Raw genomic sequence first — 15,886 nt, 5'->3', positions numbered from 1 at the left:
GTCAAAAAATAATTTTAAGAATATATTGTAATTTTTTTGTTAAAATACAAATAAATCAACAAAATCAGAATACCACTCAGAAAAGTAGTTGTAATCATTTAGGTTTGGTAACACACATATATAATTATTGGATGAAACACTAGATGAATCAATTCAAACGAAAGGAATCTATACAAAATAAGCGACTATGCAAAAAATAAATTAAATGGCATACAAAAAGGAATCTTATTTTACATTAGATTCATAAGCAACTAAATGGGGTGCAAAAAAGAATCTAATATTGATTAGTGGGAAATTAAATAGGATACAAAAACAGATTTTTTTTGAAAGATATACAAAAATGAATCTTAGACTCTAAATGAGAAATTAAGTAGGATATAAATGAACCTTGGATTTATATCTAAACACCTGAGTAAACTACAAAAATGTATCTTAGATTCAAAACTAAGGCATTAGATATGATACAAAAATAAACTACAGAATCATCATTTTAATGAGAACTAAGGAATAAAATATTTCAAGAGAAAGGAAGAAGAAGTGAAAAGTCTATGAAGGAAAATCTCGTGCTCATCCTTAAAGCCAATATTAAATGTATTAGGCGACTGTAGAGGTAGTCTGAAATCATCATCAAAACGAATACTAGAAGATTAAGAAAAAATGATGAAAACATTGAGATCCAAGGGGATAAAAATTTAGCATGCATTCTTGAGGGGGAACCAATATAAAAAATTATTGGATGACCATAGAGCCAATCTCAAACCATCCTAAGTAGGAGAACCAGCAAATCAAATATATCTGCAACATGTGCGCTTCTCATCCATGCGTTCGTTAACACAAACAATTGGAAAAATGATCAAGCAATAAGAGCGCCATGAATCAAATATTACAAGATAGAAAGAAAAAGAAGGATTCCAATGAAAAAAGATCAGTGGAAGGCAAGGTTCATGTTTGCACATCTCATTCATGTGTTCTTCAAATTTTTCATTTGAAATATATATTTGTACCTTCGAAAAATGTTATGGAGGTTAAATAATTGACATAAATTTATCAATTTTTTTATAAATGAAAACACATCTTACACAAAAGGGAACAAACAAAAAGGTGAAAGAGCAAAGGATGTCCTGCTTATATGACTTCTCACAAAAGCTCCAGGTTCATGCTTCGCTCGTGGAAGGACGTTGCAATAACCAATATAAGTCGAGTTAGATTTAAATTAAAATGTCGAGAAATCATTAACGGACTAATTACCTCATTCATGTTTCAGATGTAGAGACGTCATTTTCATAGCTGGATGATGTCGATAAGCGCATCCAATAGTGCAATGCACACATCACCTCAATACTATCTACATCTAGGCTCGATCTTTTGTGCGTCACAATATTACCACCCACTGAAAAGAGTTGCTCCTATGGTGTACTTGTTGCTGGCACAGAGAGGTACTCCATGGCCAACTTTGCGAAATGTGGATAAGCGCGTACACCGGTGACCATCCACCATTTTAGAGGGATTTCATTAACTGTAAAAATGAGAGGCTCAATAAGGTAGACATCCAGCTCATGTTTGGATCATGCTTTTGGCTTGGATTTGATGCTAGCATTGGCCTCCTTTATCATCATCGCAATTGCAGGAGTATGTTGGTGACTACCTCTAGATTCGTGCACATCTATTGGATTGGGATGGTCATCATAAGTTAGTTAAGTATGGAGACAAGATTGCTGGTACGCAATGGAGTCTTCAAGGCTTCGAGGATTAATCAGAGCTAACTTTGTTGACGGATCAAGAAGCGTTGCTACTGCAACACATTCATTGCGCCGTATGATAGTCTCATATTTGTCAAACTTAAGCTTCATGGCCTCGCATGCATCCCGAATGGATTCCTCTATGAGCTTGTTAACATCTCCATTACGAAAAAAATACAACCCTTGTCAAATCAATCCAGGACATCATTGAGGTGATCTGATATAGTCTTGATCACGAAAAGCATCATAGTTTTAGCGAAACCTTTGAACTATTTATAAAATTAATAGCCTCAAGAAATACCAATAATATGTTGCAAAAATTCTCCAACATCATCCACTCCAACCTTTAAGTTGTAAGTCTTTGCGCTCGTCGAGATGAGTGCACACACCATTTGATCAAGAACATCTCGCTTATCTATGGCGCACAACATAGTGTACGTCAAGTTCCACCTTGTTGGGCAATCTAGAAGAACTTTCTGTCATTTTGGCTTTGCAAGAAGCTTGCATATCTGCTTTTATTTTGCCCTCTTTTGAGGTGACGAGAGGTAGCCTTCACAAGTTTGCGACCCGGGGCCATTGCCTCCCCAAGGGAGGTCCTGCTACATCGATTTGATGTGTCAATTAGATCTCTGTCTTCGTCAAATACATGCGGGTCTACTTCCTTTTGTGTCACGCAAAGGCTTTTTAGACCCGCCGACACAATCAAGTTCAAGACATCTACCACACATAGCAAATGTTGATCAGTACTAAATGTTGGATTTCTAGACTGCAATCTTCTCGTCAAAAAGTGCATCATTGTCGTGTTGTTTGCAGCATTGTTGGTGGTGACACTAGAGACCTGCATGTTAGAGGAAATTTATTTATTTATGGTAAAAAAAAATCTGAAGTGACAAGTTTTTATTGGAATGAAAATATTGATCACACCTTCGACTGAAGGTCAAAATATTCTATGACCTCATCAATGAGACAAATCATTGTCTCCCCATCATGCTTGTCTTGGATATGACATAGGCCAAGCATCCGTTCTTGAAGCTTCCATATTGTTTCGATCCAATATCCGATGATGCGTTAGAGGGAATAACCATTTCGAGTAGTCCAAGCATCCACCGTGAGGGACACACAGTATACATTATTGATCCTGATTGCATTAGCTGCCTTAAACTGAGTGTACACTACCCTGCCAGTCTCCATAATGGCACATCGTCCATACATCTTTGTTGGATTTTGCTCTGAATCTCCATGCTCGTTGGAATTCCTCTACATCACTACATCAGCAAATGACCATAGCAATGGACTATAGACAATAAGTCGTAGAATTTCTTGCTTCTCCACCTCCGGAGTGACACCAGTGAAGTATTGCTTTGTAGAGGACAAGTTGGAAAACACTTCTGCTCTAGAATGTTGCAAAGTCGCTATACCTTTGAGTTCATCATGTACCTTTCGATGAACTGCTTGTAAATGTAGCCAAAAAACATTTGTGTTCCCATCGTTAGGCCATTGTCAGTAGAGTTTGTTTGTGGGTTAATACCACGGCACAATTTACATGTGTAGTTCAATTCGTCCACTACCGTAAAGTAGTCAAAGATTTTTGCTCTAGGTGGCTTCCGCGAATTTGAACTCTGACCTTGAGGGCAGTTCCTACTATCATTCTCTATTCCCACCTCTTGCTCACTGTCATTGGATGGGCTGCACATTGTCTGCACTAGACTCCATAATAATCTTGAATTACTCGGGAAATATTTTTTTCCTGGAAAAATAGCCAACTTATTCTAAGTTGAAAAAATGCCTAATAGGAATAATTTTTATAAAAAATAACTCAAGAATAACACATTTCTAGATCCGGTCATGTGGGAATTAAAATTTGAAATTTGATGAACAAGCAATGAAACAAAATTCATCCATGATAAAATGCATGTCTCAAATCTGTAGATTTTAAATTAAACATCAACATGTATGCATAAAATTTCCCTATGTGCAAAATGGTTCAAAGTGAACAATAACAACATGCTCAAAAGAATTAAAATGGCGCAAAGAAATTACCTGACAGTTGTATAAAAATGACTAATTGAAGTGATATCCTCATACAAATCGAATTGTAGTAGCTCCAATTTCTCAGATTTATTCTACAAACTTAGATATTTGTTTCCCTGCAACTGTCAAATGCCACCATTTTACCTTAAACCAGTGGGAGAGATTGCAGTATTCTAACTCAAGAGAAACGAAGAGAAAAAGCAGATAGACAGATGAATTATTCTAACTCAAGAGTTCCACATCAATATCAAAATGGAAAGCACATGTATTTTAACACCATAATTTGACAAGATACCCATCTCTGATTCTCTTGGAAACATTCTCCACGTAAAAACAGTGAGAGAGCAAGATAGATGGAGAATACTAAGAGAAAGAGAGAGGAAATTTGAGAAGAAGCATTTATTTCTACCAAAGAATACATGTTCATGATTATCATGCCACTTTATGATTTAAAACAAAATATAATCTGAATGAGGGAATGCCAAGTAAAGTTTTCAATAGAGAAGTTCGCCATAATAGTGCTTTAACTTTAGCTAACACCGTTGCATAGGACAAGAAGTGATGGTATAATCATAACCAATTAAATGAGGTTCAAATTTTTTAAAATAATTAAATTCTTTAAGGAAGAATAATTGAGAGGGAGAGGATAACTCTAAGAGAGAGAGAAAGAGAGGAAAACTTTAAGAGAGAAATAACACTAGTCCACATTCTTAAGAGAGAGAAAGTCTGTAGTGAAAGAGAAATATATGGTTAACAGTGTCCACATGAGGCACCTTGATAGAACCAGAGAAGAAACAAATAACGGTCACCGAGAAGAATATGAGAGGCAGAGAGCGCAGAAAAATCTAAGTGAGATAGAGAGAGAGATGGAGAACATATGAGAAAGAGAGAACTCTAAGAGAGAGACAGAGAGAGATGGAGAACAATAAGAGGAGAGAACTCTAAGAGAGAGACAAAGAGAGATGGATAAAAAGGAGAGAACTCTAAGAGAGAGACAGAGAGAGATGGAGAACAATATGAGAGAGAAAGGAAAACTGCGCATCTGAGCTAGATGTCTTAGTTTTTACCTTGATGGTGTGGCGGGCGCTGTGGTGGTGCTGGGCGGGCGATGGCACTTGGCAGGCTGCAGACAACAGAAGAGGGATTCAGAAAGATTGGAGAAAAGGTTTTAGTCTTTTAGAGAGGATTTATCATGTTAGAAGAGAGAAACTTATACATTTCTACTAATATTTTTAGAAAAAAGTGGTCGTTCCATCATCCATTCGTCCGTTATCCGTTCCGTTTTCTGTAACAGACGAATGACGAACGGGACTGATGACGGAGTTGTGATGATGGCGAAATCCGGACGGATGATGAAATTGACAAACTGAAGTGTTCTGGATGGATGACTGAACGGAAGTCCGTTCAGTCATGTTCTGTCTATCCAAAACCGTCGTCCTACAAATCCAACAGCTCTAAATCTGTCCAAAATCTCTCCTCTCTCTCTCTCTTAATCTCTCTATGCCAATCTCATCTGCATTCCTATTAGCATAGACTGCTTTTTTTTTTTTTGAAATTTTGGCAAAAAACACGGTGCCGAGTACGGCCAACCCTGCGGTTGTGCCCGTAGACCGATCCATCCGTGCCCTAGACGCCACCCAGGGGGATTTTATTTATAAATTGAAGTGTTTATCAATGTTTATAGGCGTGGAGCGAGTATAAATACCCCAATTATCCTCGGATCCCACTCGTCCACGCCCATGTGTAGGAAAGGAAACGATACATAAGTGATACCTTGCAGGTGCTCGGAGAAGTGCTCGCGTCAACGCCTCACACGAGCCCCCCACATGATGATGGTGGAGAGATAATGGAGCTGTCCCCGCCTTTAACAAGTGCATCGATGAAGTGCGTGGCGAGGACCTCATACGAGGTGGCCGCAATCCACCCCGCTGTCGTGATTGTCGGATCAGGCACGAGCGCTCCCACCTCGAGTGCTCCACGCGATCCGCCACTACCCCGGGGCCTCTTTAGAAAGTGTGCGGCGTGTGTGGAGGTTCGGCAAGCCGAGACGTTCGACGCAATAGGATCCCCTAGCGGTCGGAGGGAGCGCCTGCCAAGGAAAAATGAGGAAGGGAGTCGTGTGTGTACCGCATTGTTGGCGAGGGCATGTGCTGTCTGGTTGCCTTCTCGCAGCTGATGACGAATGCTAGTTATGCGAGGGCGGCACCGCATGATGTCCTGCCATACACGGTGTAGTCGCCATTGGGAGCATGTACTTGCATGAAGCATGTCAATATTATGAAGGTTTCGTTCCTCGCAGAGGAGTAAACCATCACGTATCAGCGTAGACTGCTTATATCTTTCTCTCTTAATCTCTCTATGTCAATCTCATCTGTATCCCTATCACCATATATTGCTTATCTCTCTCTCTTAATCTCTTTATGTCAATCTCATCTATATCCCTACCAGCATAGACTGCTTATATATATATATATATATATAAATCCTCATCTCTCTATGTCAATCTCATCTGTATCCCTATCACCATAGACTGCTTATCTCTCTCTCTCTCTCTTAATCTCTTTATGTCAATCGCATCTGTAGCCCTATCAGCGTAGACTGCTTATCTCTCTCTCTCTCTCTCTCTTAATCTCTCTATGTCAATCTCATCTGTATCCCTATCAGCATAGACTGCTTATATCTCTCTCTCTCCTAATCTCTCTATGTCAGTCTCATATGTATCCCTATCAGCATAGACTGCTTATCTCTCTCTTTCTCTCTCTTAATCTCTTTATGCCAATCGCATGTGTATCCCTATCAGCGTAGACTGCTTATATCTCTCTCTTAATCTCTCTATCTCAATCTCATCTGTATCCCTATCAGCGTAGACTCCTTATATCTCTCTCTCTTAATCTCTCTATGTCAATCTCATCTGTATCCCTATCAGCATAGACTGCTTATCTCTCTCTCTTCATTAATACGATGAACTATTGACAAAATTACAAGGAACCCCTTAAAAACGCGTCGTTTGGCTGGTAAACGTTGACTCCTCATTTATTCGTGGTGAATTTAGTCTCTCCTCGCGCTCGGCACAAAAAAAAGTATATATATAAATCTACATATTAGCATATTTCTAACTGTAAACTATATAAATAAAATTATACTCTTAGATCTTGTTCTTCAGTGTTCTTCTGTTCTCGTCGCGACGATCGCTGCAGGCCTCCCGCGATGGCTTCTCAAGAGTATTTGGACAAGATGAAAGGAAGGCAGGAGTATCGAAATCTCTGGCACGCTGATCTGCTCAGCGCTCCTTCCGCCGATGTTCCTTGTGAGGATTTTGATTTTTGTCTTTTATGCTTTGAAAACGCGAGTCTTTTTTTTATTTAGGCTAAGATTCGCCGTCTTTCTCTTTGCTGCAGATTGCTGTCTCGCCTTCTGGTGGTGAGTTTTTCAGCTTTTAGGATTTGATTGCTGTTTCGCTTGTTAGAATGTGGTTTATGATTTTTTTTGTGATCCTGGAGGGATGTTTTGACTGCTTGGGGAAGCTAATAAATCCACTTATTAGTGCTATTTTTTTAGATGCTTGTTGAGTATTTTGTGCTATTTTAGATTCTCTGAACCTCATAGATTAACGTCAAAGTAGAGTTCGATGTTGTAATGTTATTTTTGGCGACTAATGCCTGTCTTCCTCCGGCCCTCATTTTTTTCTCCAGAATTCGTAATTTTTTTGCAAATTTAGTAACGATTTCTATGAACGGGATGCTGTCAAAAACTTCGAACAAGTGCTCGGTTACATTCATTTTCTTGCCAATGGTCATTTGAGTCCACAACCTAAAGGTCTCAGTTTGTGAGGAGAAATATAATCAACTATACCATTTTTCCTTATTTTCTTATTTCATTAACACGACGCCATTTTCAGATGAATGTTGTAGGGTGTATTTTTCCGTTAATTCATGATTGAAACTACTTGGAAGAAGGTTGGAGTAGGAGAGATGTAGCCAGTGCTTCCTTCGGAGATCTCTTAATGCATTAAGAACTCAAATTGATAGTTCCACGATCTAAACGAACTTCTGTACAGGGTGATCTTAACAGAAGAACTCTAGGGGAAAATAGTTTATTTAATCGATGTTTATTTATATAGTCAATCGTTTTCATGCAAGACGGCTATTTTTTTTTGTGAAATAGGAAGATTAATAAAGTTTCATGTTAGTCTTGAAAAATGAGCTCATCTCATCCTAAATGATGATTGCTAATGCTTGCAATATTCAGAGCACAATCAGGGAATTTCATGATAGATGCGGTTAGAAATTGGTTCATTTTCCATGCAGTATGGAGAGTCAATTTTTTTATAACTTACTTCCTAGGTTCCATTGGGTTTTATAAAAGGGAGGCCTGGCCCACCTTAACAAGAGGGAAAAGACTCTACCAAGAAGTCTCAAATGAAAATAATGTGATGAAATGACCATTAGATTCCAGCGCTTACCAACTGTGCTTAAAGCTATGTTTCATAGCGAGAACAGTACTTTTCATCTTAAAACAGGATGTTGTGCTTCGGCACTCCCGCGGAACACCTGCTGCTGGCCTCTGGTCTCTTTATGTCCCAAACGTGCAGCATGTTGCTTCTAGGATTTGAACTTTGATGGGTGTAATACAATGAAATATGGGACAGATCTGAAGATAATACAATCTCTCTTCTGTAGTCTAGAACTTTACTGATACAACTTTGGTCAGTGTGCCTCTCGACGGGGCCTCCGGGTTGTGCCAGCTCATCTTATGGGCCTTTGTCCTCTCATTAATTGACTCAGGATAGTATTCTCTATCATCTTGCTGGAGATAATAGAGTCTCTTTGAGCCCAGACCCAGCTTAGGCCTCCCTCCCTAGGGGCCTTTATACCATTTTGTCCTACCTAGAAGTCTTTGTCTAGTGGAAGAATCTTGCCCCTTTCTACACTGTTTTTGAGTCAGTTCAAGTTCTTTTGAAGCAATTCCCTGACTTTCTGCTTGAGAACCATCTGTGTACATTGAGGAGAATATTGATGCAATACAGTAGAAAGAATATGTAAGGTGTGAGAAGGACCCTCCGGCTCACAAGCCCATAGGCCTACAGAAGGTGTGGTTTCCTGTCTAAGCAGGTCTTTGAGAAACCCACAAGTCCATTATCTCTCTTGAATTTTCTTCTCTCTTTCTCTTTTCCTTATTTGAGGCCTAATTTCTCTCTTCTAGAACTCCTCCACCTGGGCAGCATATCTTCAGGTGGTGCTCCTCATCTCCAACAGTACAGCGTATTTCGACCTTCAGTCATTTCTTCTCTCCCTTCCTCTCATTCACTCGTCTCTCTCACTTCATCTCTTCGGATAATCTCTGTTGCCAATTTGCGGCTATGTAGAATACAACTGATTAACCTTGAATTGCATTGCCAGTGTCATGGATTCCCGGTACAAGCCTGATATAAACCTACGTAATGCCTACATAAGAAAATGGGCAGCATATGTGGCATCAAAATGCATGTGAGAGTTTTTTCAAAAAAAAAATGCATGTGAGAAGTTATAGGCCATAAAAGTCAGTCCTCCCTGTTTCAAGATTCAAGAATGCAGTTGCAATGTTCTGTGCAATAGGCTGAAGAAGGGGGATCCTCCAATCCAGAAGGCACAAGGCTAATATGTTGCACTTGTCTACTATCCTATTTTCCTGATCTCTATCTGTTTTCTCTCACTTCCATTTCATTGTTCTGGTCATCTGTGAACATTATTGAACGGATCTGAAATTCACATAGCTATCAGACATTCATACAGCTATCCATGATATCTCTGGGTTTCATATTGCTTCTAACAAGAAGTTGGTACACTCCTAGGAGAATTCTGGTGCAATCCAGCTCCGTACGAGTAAAAACTGCCTTCAATTAACAAGTAATGGAATACTTCCAAAAATGTGTGGATGCAGAGAGAGGAATGGTAAAGAGTTGGTAGATGGAAGTGAGATAGAGATAAGAAAGTCAGTCGGATAGTCGTCGTCTCATCTGGTCGGCGAAAGATTTCCCAGTTTCCAGCCCAATCAACGCAGCTACTATTTCCAGAAATGCAAATCTACTTCTTGATCCTCCAGGGGCTCGTATTTGTAGCTTGAATCTTTCCCCCATTCATTTTATGATGCTTGGTTCATGCTGCTTACTCAGTACGGGTCTCCTGGAGAGGCCGGTTACCCTTTCTCCTTTGATAGACCACTACCAGCGTCTCTCTCTATTCCTTCTTTGGGATAATCTCACTTTCAGACTGGTGAAGAAGTGTAATAGAACCGAATACCATTGAATTGGATTGCCAATCACACGGATTCCTGGTGCAAGCCCCAGGGGAGATCTTGGGGAAAGTATACTCATAAGATAGAGATTCAAAAAAGGAGGAGAAGGGACATCGGATGATGTAAGTTGGGTTGAAGGAATATATTTAGGATCTTCCTGAAGCAATCTCTCAATACATAAAGGCCTTGTCGGCCTTTTCACCCCACTCCCGATCGTTTTAGATATCCACAGATGAAAAGGAAAATGGACTGCCTGAAGTAAAGGATACAAGTTGTTCAAAATGGAAATATTGGAGGGAGCGACTAGGCAGGGTGATGGGAGGAGCCTGTTGCCCTGGGAGCTCAAAAGAAACCCTAAGAATGGCTCACTTGATGTGAGGGTTTCATCTTCCTTTACAGGTAGGGAGCCTCTAGTACGATTTCAGAAGACACACGACTAAAATATTGGAGGGAATTTCTTGTTTTCCCATTTAAATACCTGTATCCACCAAAGTATAATTTGAAGGTTATTTGGGTGGCTTCGAATTATAATTCGAAGAAATGTGTTTTACTTCTTTCTCCCTGTAGCCTCCTTAAGACTGTACTACTGGTAGCATAAGTGATAGCGCTACCTTCTTATTCCCTGCAACATTCTTACCATGGGACACCTCTTCTCTCCTCTCCCCTTCACTCATCTCAGTTTCCTGTTCACTGGGCGATTAACTTACCATTCAATATTGTACTTCAAGTGGGAAGTGCATTATTACATTCATAAAACCAGAAGGTCTGGCACTTACCCTGACCAAGGTGTGCCAAACTCAAATTATGCCTCTGTGGCGGCTATTAAATCCTCCGCGATTGAACGTGAATAGTTTTCTGATTTTCTTATATTTGGGCCATTCAAAAAAAGGATTATAAATTTCAGACTAGCGTTCAATTTTCATTTCACGCCGGTCTCGAGATTTATTATTTGCCATACTTAAATGCAGTGCCCCCTGCGTCTCGTACCTGCTACGGAAGAGGGCTCTTTACAATGATATGTCCAGGTAGCTTACTTCAATTCCCTCATTTTTTTCTTTTTTTTTCCATTCCATGCTATTTTACTTCAATTCCCTCATTCTTACACGTCTCTAATTCTTACTTTATATTTCTATCTCCCTAGGTACACCTGTTGTGCTGGTTATCTTCCATGCAGTGGTCGCTGTGGCGAAAGCAAATGCCCAGAGTTTTGTCTCTGCACAGAGGTAACTAGATTTCCGCAAACATCTTCATAAAACTTGTCTTTTCCTGATTATTCTAAGTTTGTTTTCCTGTCATCTATATCTAATGGTTTGAACATGATTTCCAAATTTCATGTTAAGGTTTTGGAGAAACAAGAAAACGAGATCCTTGGGGATTGTATTCATACAAATTTAAGGACCATTACTGTAGTAATAATCTTAAGACTAAGTCGTACTTGTATCTGCCTTCCAGCTGGCAACCCAAAACAAACCCTAGCCGGCTCTAGTACCATTTGGAGAAATAACAAACAAGGGTTCAAAGTCTGTGTAGTACCCTCAAAAGCTTATCAGCTTTAGTCAATTGAACTTTTCGGCCATTAAATGCTATCTACTGTTCGATTTTTCAAATGCTATCTGATAAAAAAATATTGAATATATTGTCGTGTCCAACAAAATATATATTTTTTTCAAGTATCCTCAAAAGGTCAGTATTCTGCTCATTTCGTTTCCGCTGGAGGTTGGTGTGATTTGGATTGATTGGATCGACCGATCAATCTCGTCTTGAATTGTTTAGTCATTGATTGATCAGGATCAATCAGTTCAATCAATATGAGCTACTGGATAGATTGAAATGTTTGATTTTATTTCAGGATTTATCAAGCTTGACACATGGCAGCACCCGATTAGACCCAGTTGATTATATTTATTTCAGCAGACCATATCAAAATAGCCAATTCCAATCGGTCGACCAATTAAATGGCCTGTTGATTGGATTGGCTGCTTGGTCCAATCTTGACCTTGCCAATCCGACACAAATCGAGGCCATTTGATCAATCAAATCCATGGAACCGATCTTGATTAGGGCAATCTGGTCCCTGACCCCAAATTGCTACTTTTAGAAAATTCTCATCATTTTTTTCTGGTAGATACTGATACACCCCCATGTCAGGGATGGATCAAAGATCGAATTGTAATGTCAAATTCAGTGAAATAACACGAGATGTTCCAATGTAGTAACAACACAAGAGAGGGAGAGAGACTGAGAAAGAAGAAAGGTAGAGGAGTTCCCGAGGTAGAGAGGAGGGAAGAGGGAATGACGAGGAGCTTGGCGATGGTTCGCCAAAGAGAGAAACCGTGGTCTCGGCCGGGGAGGAAGACGCCGACCTGTGAGCCACAGAAGGGAGGGTCACGACCGAAGACGAGAGGGAAGAGATGATGAGAGAGAGATGGGCCAGCTTACTATGTGAATTCCTGCCCAAACTGCCTTGAGAGAGGCCTTTTAATGTGAGATGTTGAGAGTTGGGCCTGTGCTTGCACATCGGGCCTACCTCCGAATGTATACACACTGCTGGATCATATCAGATACTACAGAAGATTGTTGAAACGACAAAGATCTGATGTTTCCCTCTTTATTTTGATCAGATGATAATATATATTGAACGTGTTTCTTGATCCATCGTCAAGATGCGTTAATTTTCTGATGAGTTAATATCACTCAGTGTAATTTTTGCCTCGTTGATCATGTGTGGTAGGTCGTTCTGTGCTTTGCCAACTCGGTGGCGTCCACCCGATTTCTCCTGCAAGACGAATTCAACATTCAGACCACGAAATGCGACAACTGCATCATTGTGAGGCCCCCAAACCAAAGCTCTCTCTCTCTCTCAAACAGTTTGCTCTTTTCTCTCTCTCTGGCTTCTTCTCATTCTCTTTTTCTCTCTGCTCTTCTCTCTCTGTGGCTTCCTCTCTCTCTAACTCCACATTTTCTCTCTTTGGTTTTCTGGTTTCCTCTCTCCCTCTCTCCACTCTTCTCACTCTGGCTTCCCCTCTCTTCCTCACTCTGCCATTCTCTGTCTCTCTTTCTCTCTCTCTCTGGCTTCCTCTCGTTCTCACTCCTCGTTTCTCTCTTTCTCTCTCCCCCGCTCTGTTCTTCTCTCTCTCTCCCTCTCAACTCACTCGTCTCTCTCACTGGTGTCCTATCTAGCTTTCTCTCTTTCACTCCGCTCTTCTCTCATTCTGGTTCCTCTCTAGCTTCCTCTCTCTCTCATTCCTCTCTGATCTCTCTTCGGTTTTGTCTCTCTTACGCGTTCTCTCTCTCTAGCTATCTCTATTTTTAGCTTTCTATCACCCTGATCTTCTCTCTCTAGTCATAGCTTGGTTTTATCGCTGCAGCTTTCGCTCAAGTTTAGCCATGGCCTTCGCGCTCTAAATTTTTCTCTGTCTTACCCCGCCCTTCTCTCTCTCTCGCTTCGTCCGTAGTTTTCGCCCTCTCTCTGTCTCTCCAGCTTTCTCTCACGCTACTCTTCTCACTTTTTCTCTCTATCTTTCTCCCATGCCTCACCCCTCTCTTCTCTCTCCCTAGCTTCCTCTTTAGTTTTCTCTAACCCTGATATTTGCTTTCACTCTAGCTTTCTCTCCCTGTTAGCTTTCTCTTACTCCTCTGCTCTCTCTCTAGCTTTCTCTCTGGTAACATTCTCTTGTCCCGCTCTTCTATCTCGCTCCAGCTCTCTCTCTCTCTCTCTCTCTCTCTCTCTCTCTCTCTCCCCACCAGTCTCTCATCTCTCTCTCTCCTCAGCTTTCTCTCATCCCAGTTGTTCGTTTGCCCCAGTTCTGCATGATCGGCCTCCAACAGCTCGCCTGCATCTTCTCCATCATCGCCATCTGCATCGGTGGCGACGAACTCGCAGACGCTGCCCAGATCCTTAACTGCTTCGCAGACGCCGTATACTGCACGTGGGTCAACGCAACATAACCCGAATACTTCAACTGTCACTCTCCCCTTCTGAAAATCCGTTGACTTTGTTAACTAACCTTGTTTCGTGCATTGACTTTTTTGGGCAGGGTCTGCGCGTGCATGCAGGTAAAGAACTATATCAATATGGGTTCATTTTTCTGGTTGGGTTTGAATTGATGGAATTTTTTTTTTATAAAATTTCTGGGTTGCGCAGACGCAGCACAAGATTGAGATGGACAAGAGAGACGGAAAGTTTGGGCCGGCGCCGGTAATGGCCGTGCCGCCCATGCAGCAGATGTCGCGTATCAACCAGCCCATTCCGCCTGCCGCTGGGTATCCTCCGCCGCCGGCATACGGCCAGACTTACCCGCCGCTGGCATACGGGCAGCCTTATCCACCTCCAGGTTACCCTCCTCGCAACATTTGATCTCCACTTCTCTCTCTACCCCCCATCTCTCTACCATTTTGTTGTTGGTCATCCATGTCATGTCTCTCTCTTCCTTTTCGTTGCCGGTCATACATATCCTGCCTCAAACTTTCATTCTCTCCCCATATATTTGAGTCCCTCTCTCTTACCCATCTATTTGTCTCTCAAACTTTCTCCCTCTACCCATCTGAATGTGTCCCTCTCTTTTACCCATCTATTTGTCTCTTAAACCTTCTCTCTCTACCCATCTGTATGTGTCCCTCTCTTTTACCCATCTATTTGTCTCTTAAACCTTCTCTCTCTACCTGTCTGCCTGTATCGCTCTCTCTACACATTTATTTGTCTCTCTCAACCTCTCTCTCTCTGGCCATCAGTTTCTCTCTCTTAACCTCTCTTTCTACCCACCAGTTTATCTCTCAACCTCTATCTTTTTGCCCATCTATTTGTCTCTCTCAACCTCTCTCTTTGTCACTCCCTATCCATCTACTTGTCCCATTCTAGTCCTGTTATCTCTACCCATCTATTTGTCTACCAATCTCTCTCGTCATTTGTTCATCTCTCTGTCGCTACCTCTCTCTCTCTTTACCTCTCTACCCAACTATTTGTATCTCCACCTCTCACTCTATGTAGATGCTCCATCTCTCTCTCTTCCACTATGTATCCACTTGCATCCACGCCATGCGAGCATATCATCTCTCTCCCCACCACCTACATATTCCCAAACCTATTCATCTTGGTGTCGGATTTGGTCAACGATTGATGGGTATGGTGTAAACTATGGTGTTTCTTATATTGGATGGTGCTTGTCAAGTTTGATCAACGATCTGCATTGTATGCAATTTAACATCAAATCGTAGTTACTCTAGTATCAACACACTAGTGTACCGGATCCCGTTAGAACTTGAAAGGATCCTTGAGAGGATCCTCAACCTATCTAGGAGTAGTTTTGTCATGTAGCCCATAGGGGCATTTCAGTCATTTGGCAGTAATTCCCGGGGTAGAGAGGTGAAATGGGAAGGATAGGAGAGGAGGCCGAGCGGAGGGGTTAGGGATCGGCCGAGGACGAGCTGCCTGAAGATGCGGTGAGGTAGATACGATCACGAGGGCAGGGGATTGTAGAGGGAGAGAACGAGACCAGACCTAGACGAGGATAGGGGAGACAAGAACACACTTTCTTCTATCTTCTTGGCTGCCCTCCTAAAGGGAGGGCATCCCTATTTAAAGGAAATATATAGTTGCCAAATGACAGAACTACCCCTCGATAGGTTGAGGATCCTCTCAATGAACCTATCAGAACTCCGAAGTTAAGTGTGCTTGGGCGAGAGCAGTACCAGGATGGGTGACTGCCTCGGAAGTCCTCGTTGTGACCACAACATGGGCATATGATCACCGTTCAAAATTTCCAAAAAAAAAAAAAAACTCAATTCATTGTTTGCCCCTGGTTAATTAGCCCTAGTTTATTAGATTCTGAGGTCCAGGATAAAAC

At 41.2% G+C, this 15,886-nt stretch overlaps 1 protein-coding gene across 1 annotated transcript; it reads left to right on the top strand.

The window, feature by feature from the left end:
• The first annotated feature begins 6,917 nt into the window (after positions 1 to 6,917).
• Positions 6,918 to 15,220, top strand: LOC144711768 (uncharacterized). Its single transcript, XM_078585800.1, has 8 exons — positions 6,918 to 7,077; positions 7,169 to 7,190; positions 11,012 to 11,068; positions 11,185 to 11,266; positions 12,775 to 12,870; positions 13,848 to 13,972; positions 14,081 to 14,099; positions 14,188 to 15,220. Exons 1-8 carry the CDS (start codon positions 6,978 to 6,980, stop codon positions 14,398 to 14,400), a joined length of 714 nt encoding a protein of 237 aa, XP_078441926.1. The 5' UTR covers positions 6,918 to 6,977; the 3' UTR covers positions 14,401 to 15,220.
• Positions 15,221 to 15,886: the final 666 nt, after the last annotated feature.

This window comes from Wolffia australiana, chromosome 14, assembly GCF_029677425.1.
Source record: "Wolffia australiana isolate 7733 chromosome 14, ASM2967742v1".
In the NCBI taxonomy this organism is placed as follows: Eukaryota; Viridiplantae; Streptophyta; class Magnoliopsida; order Alismatales; family Araceae; genus Wolffia; species Wolffia australiana.
This window is presented reverse-complemented; position numbering and strand designations above follow the sequence as displayed.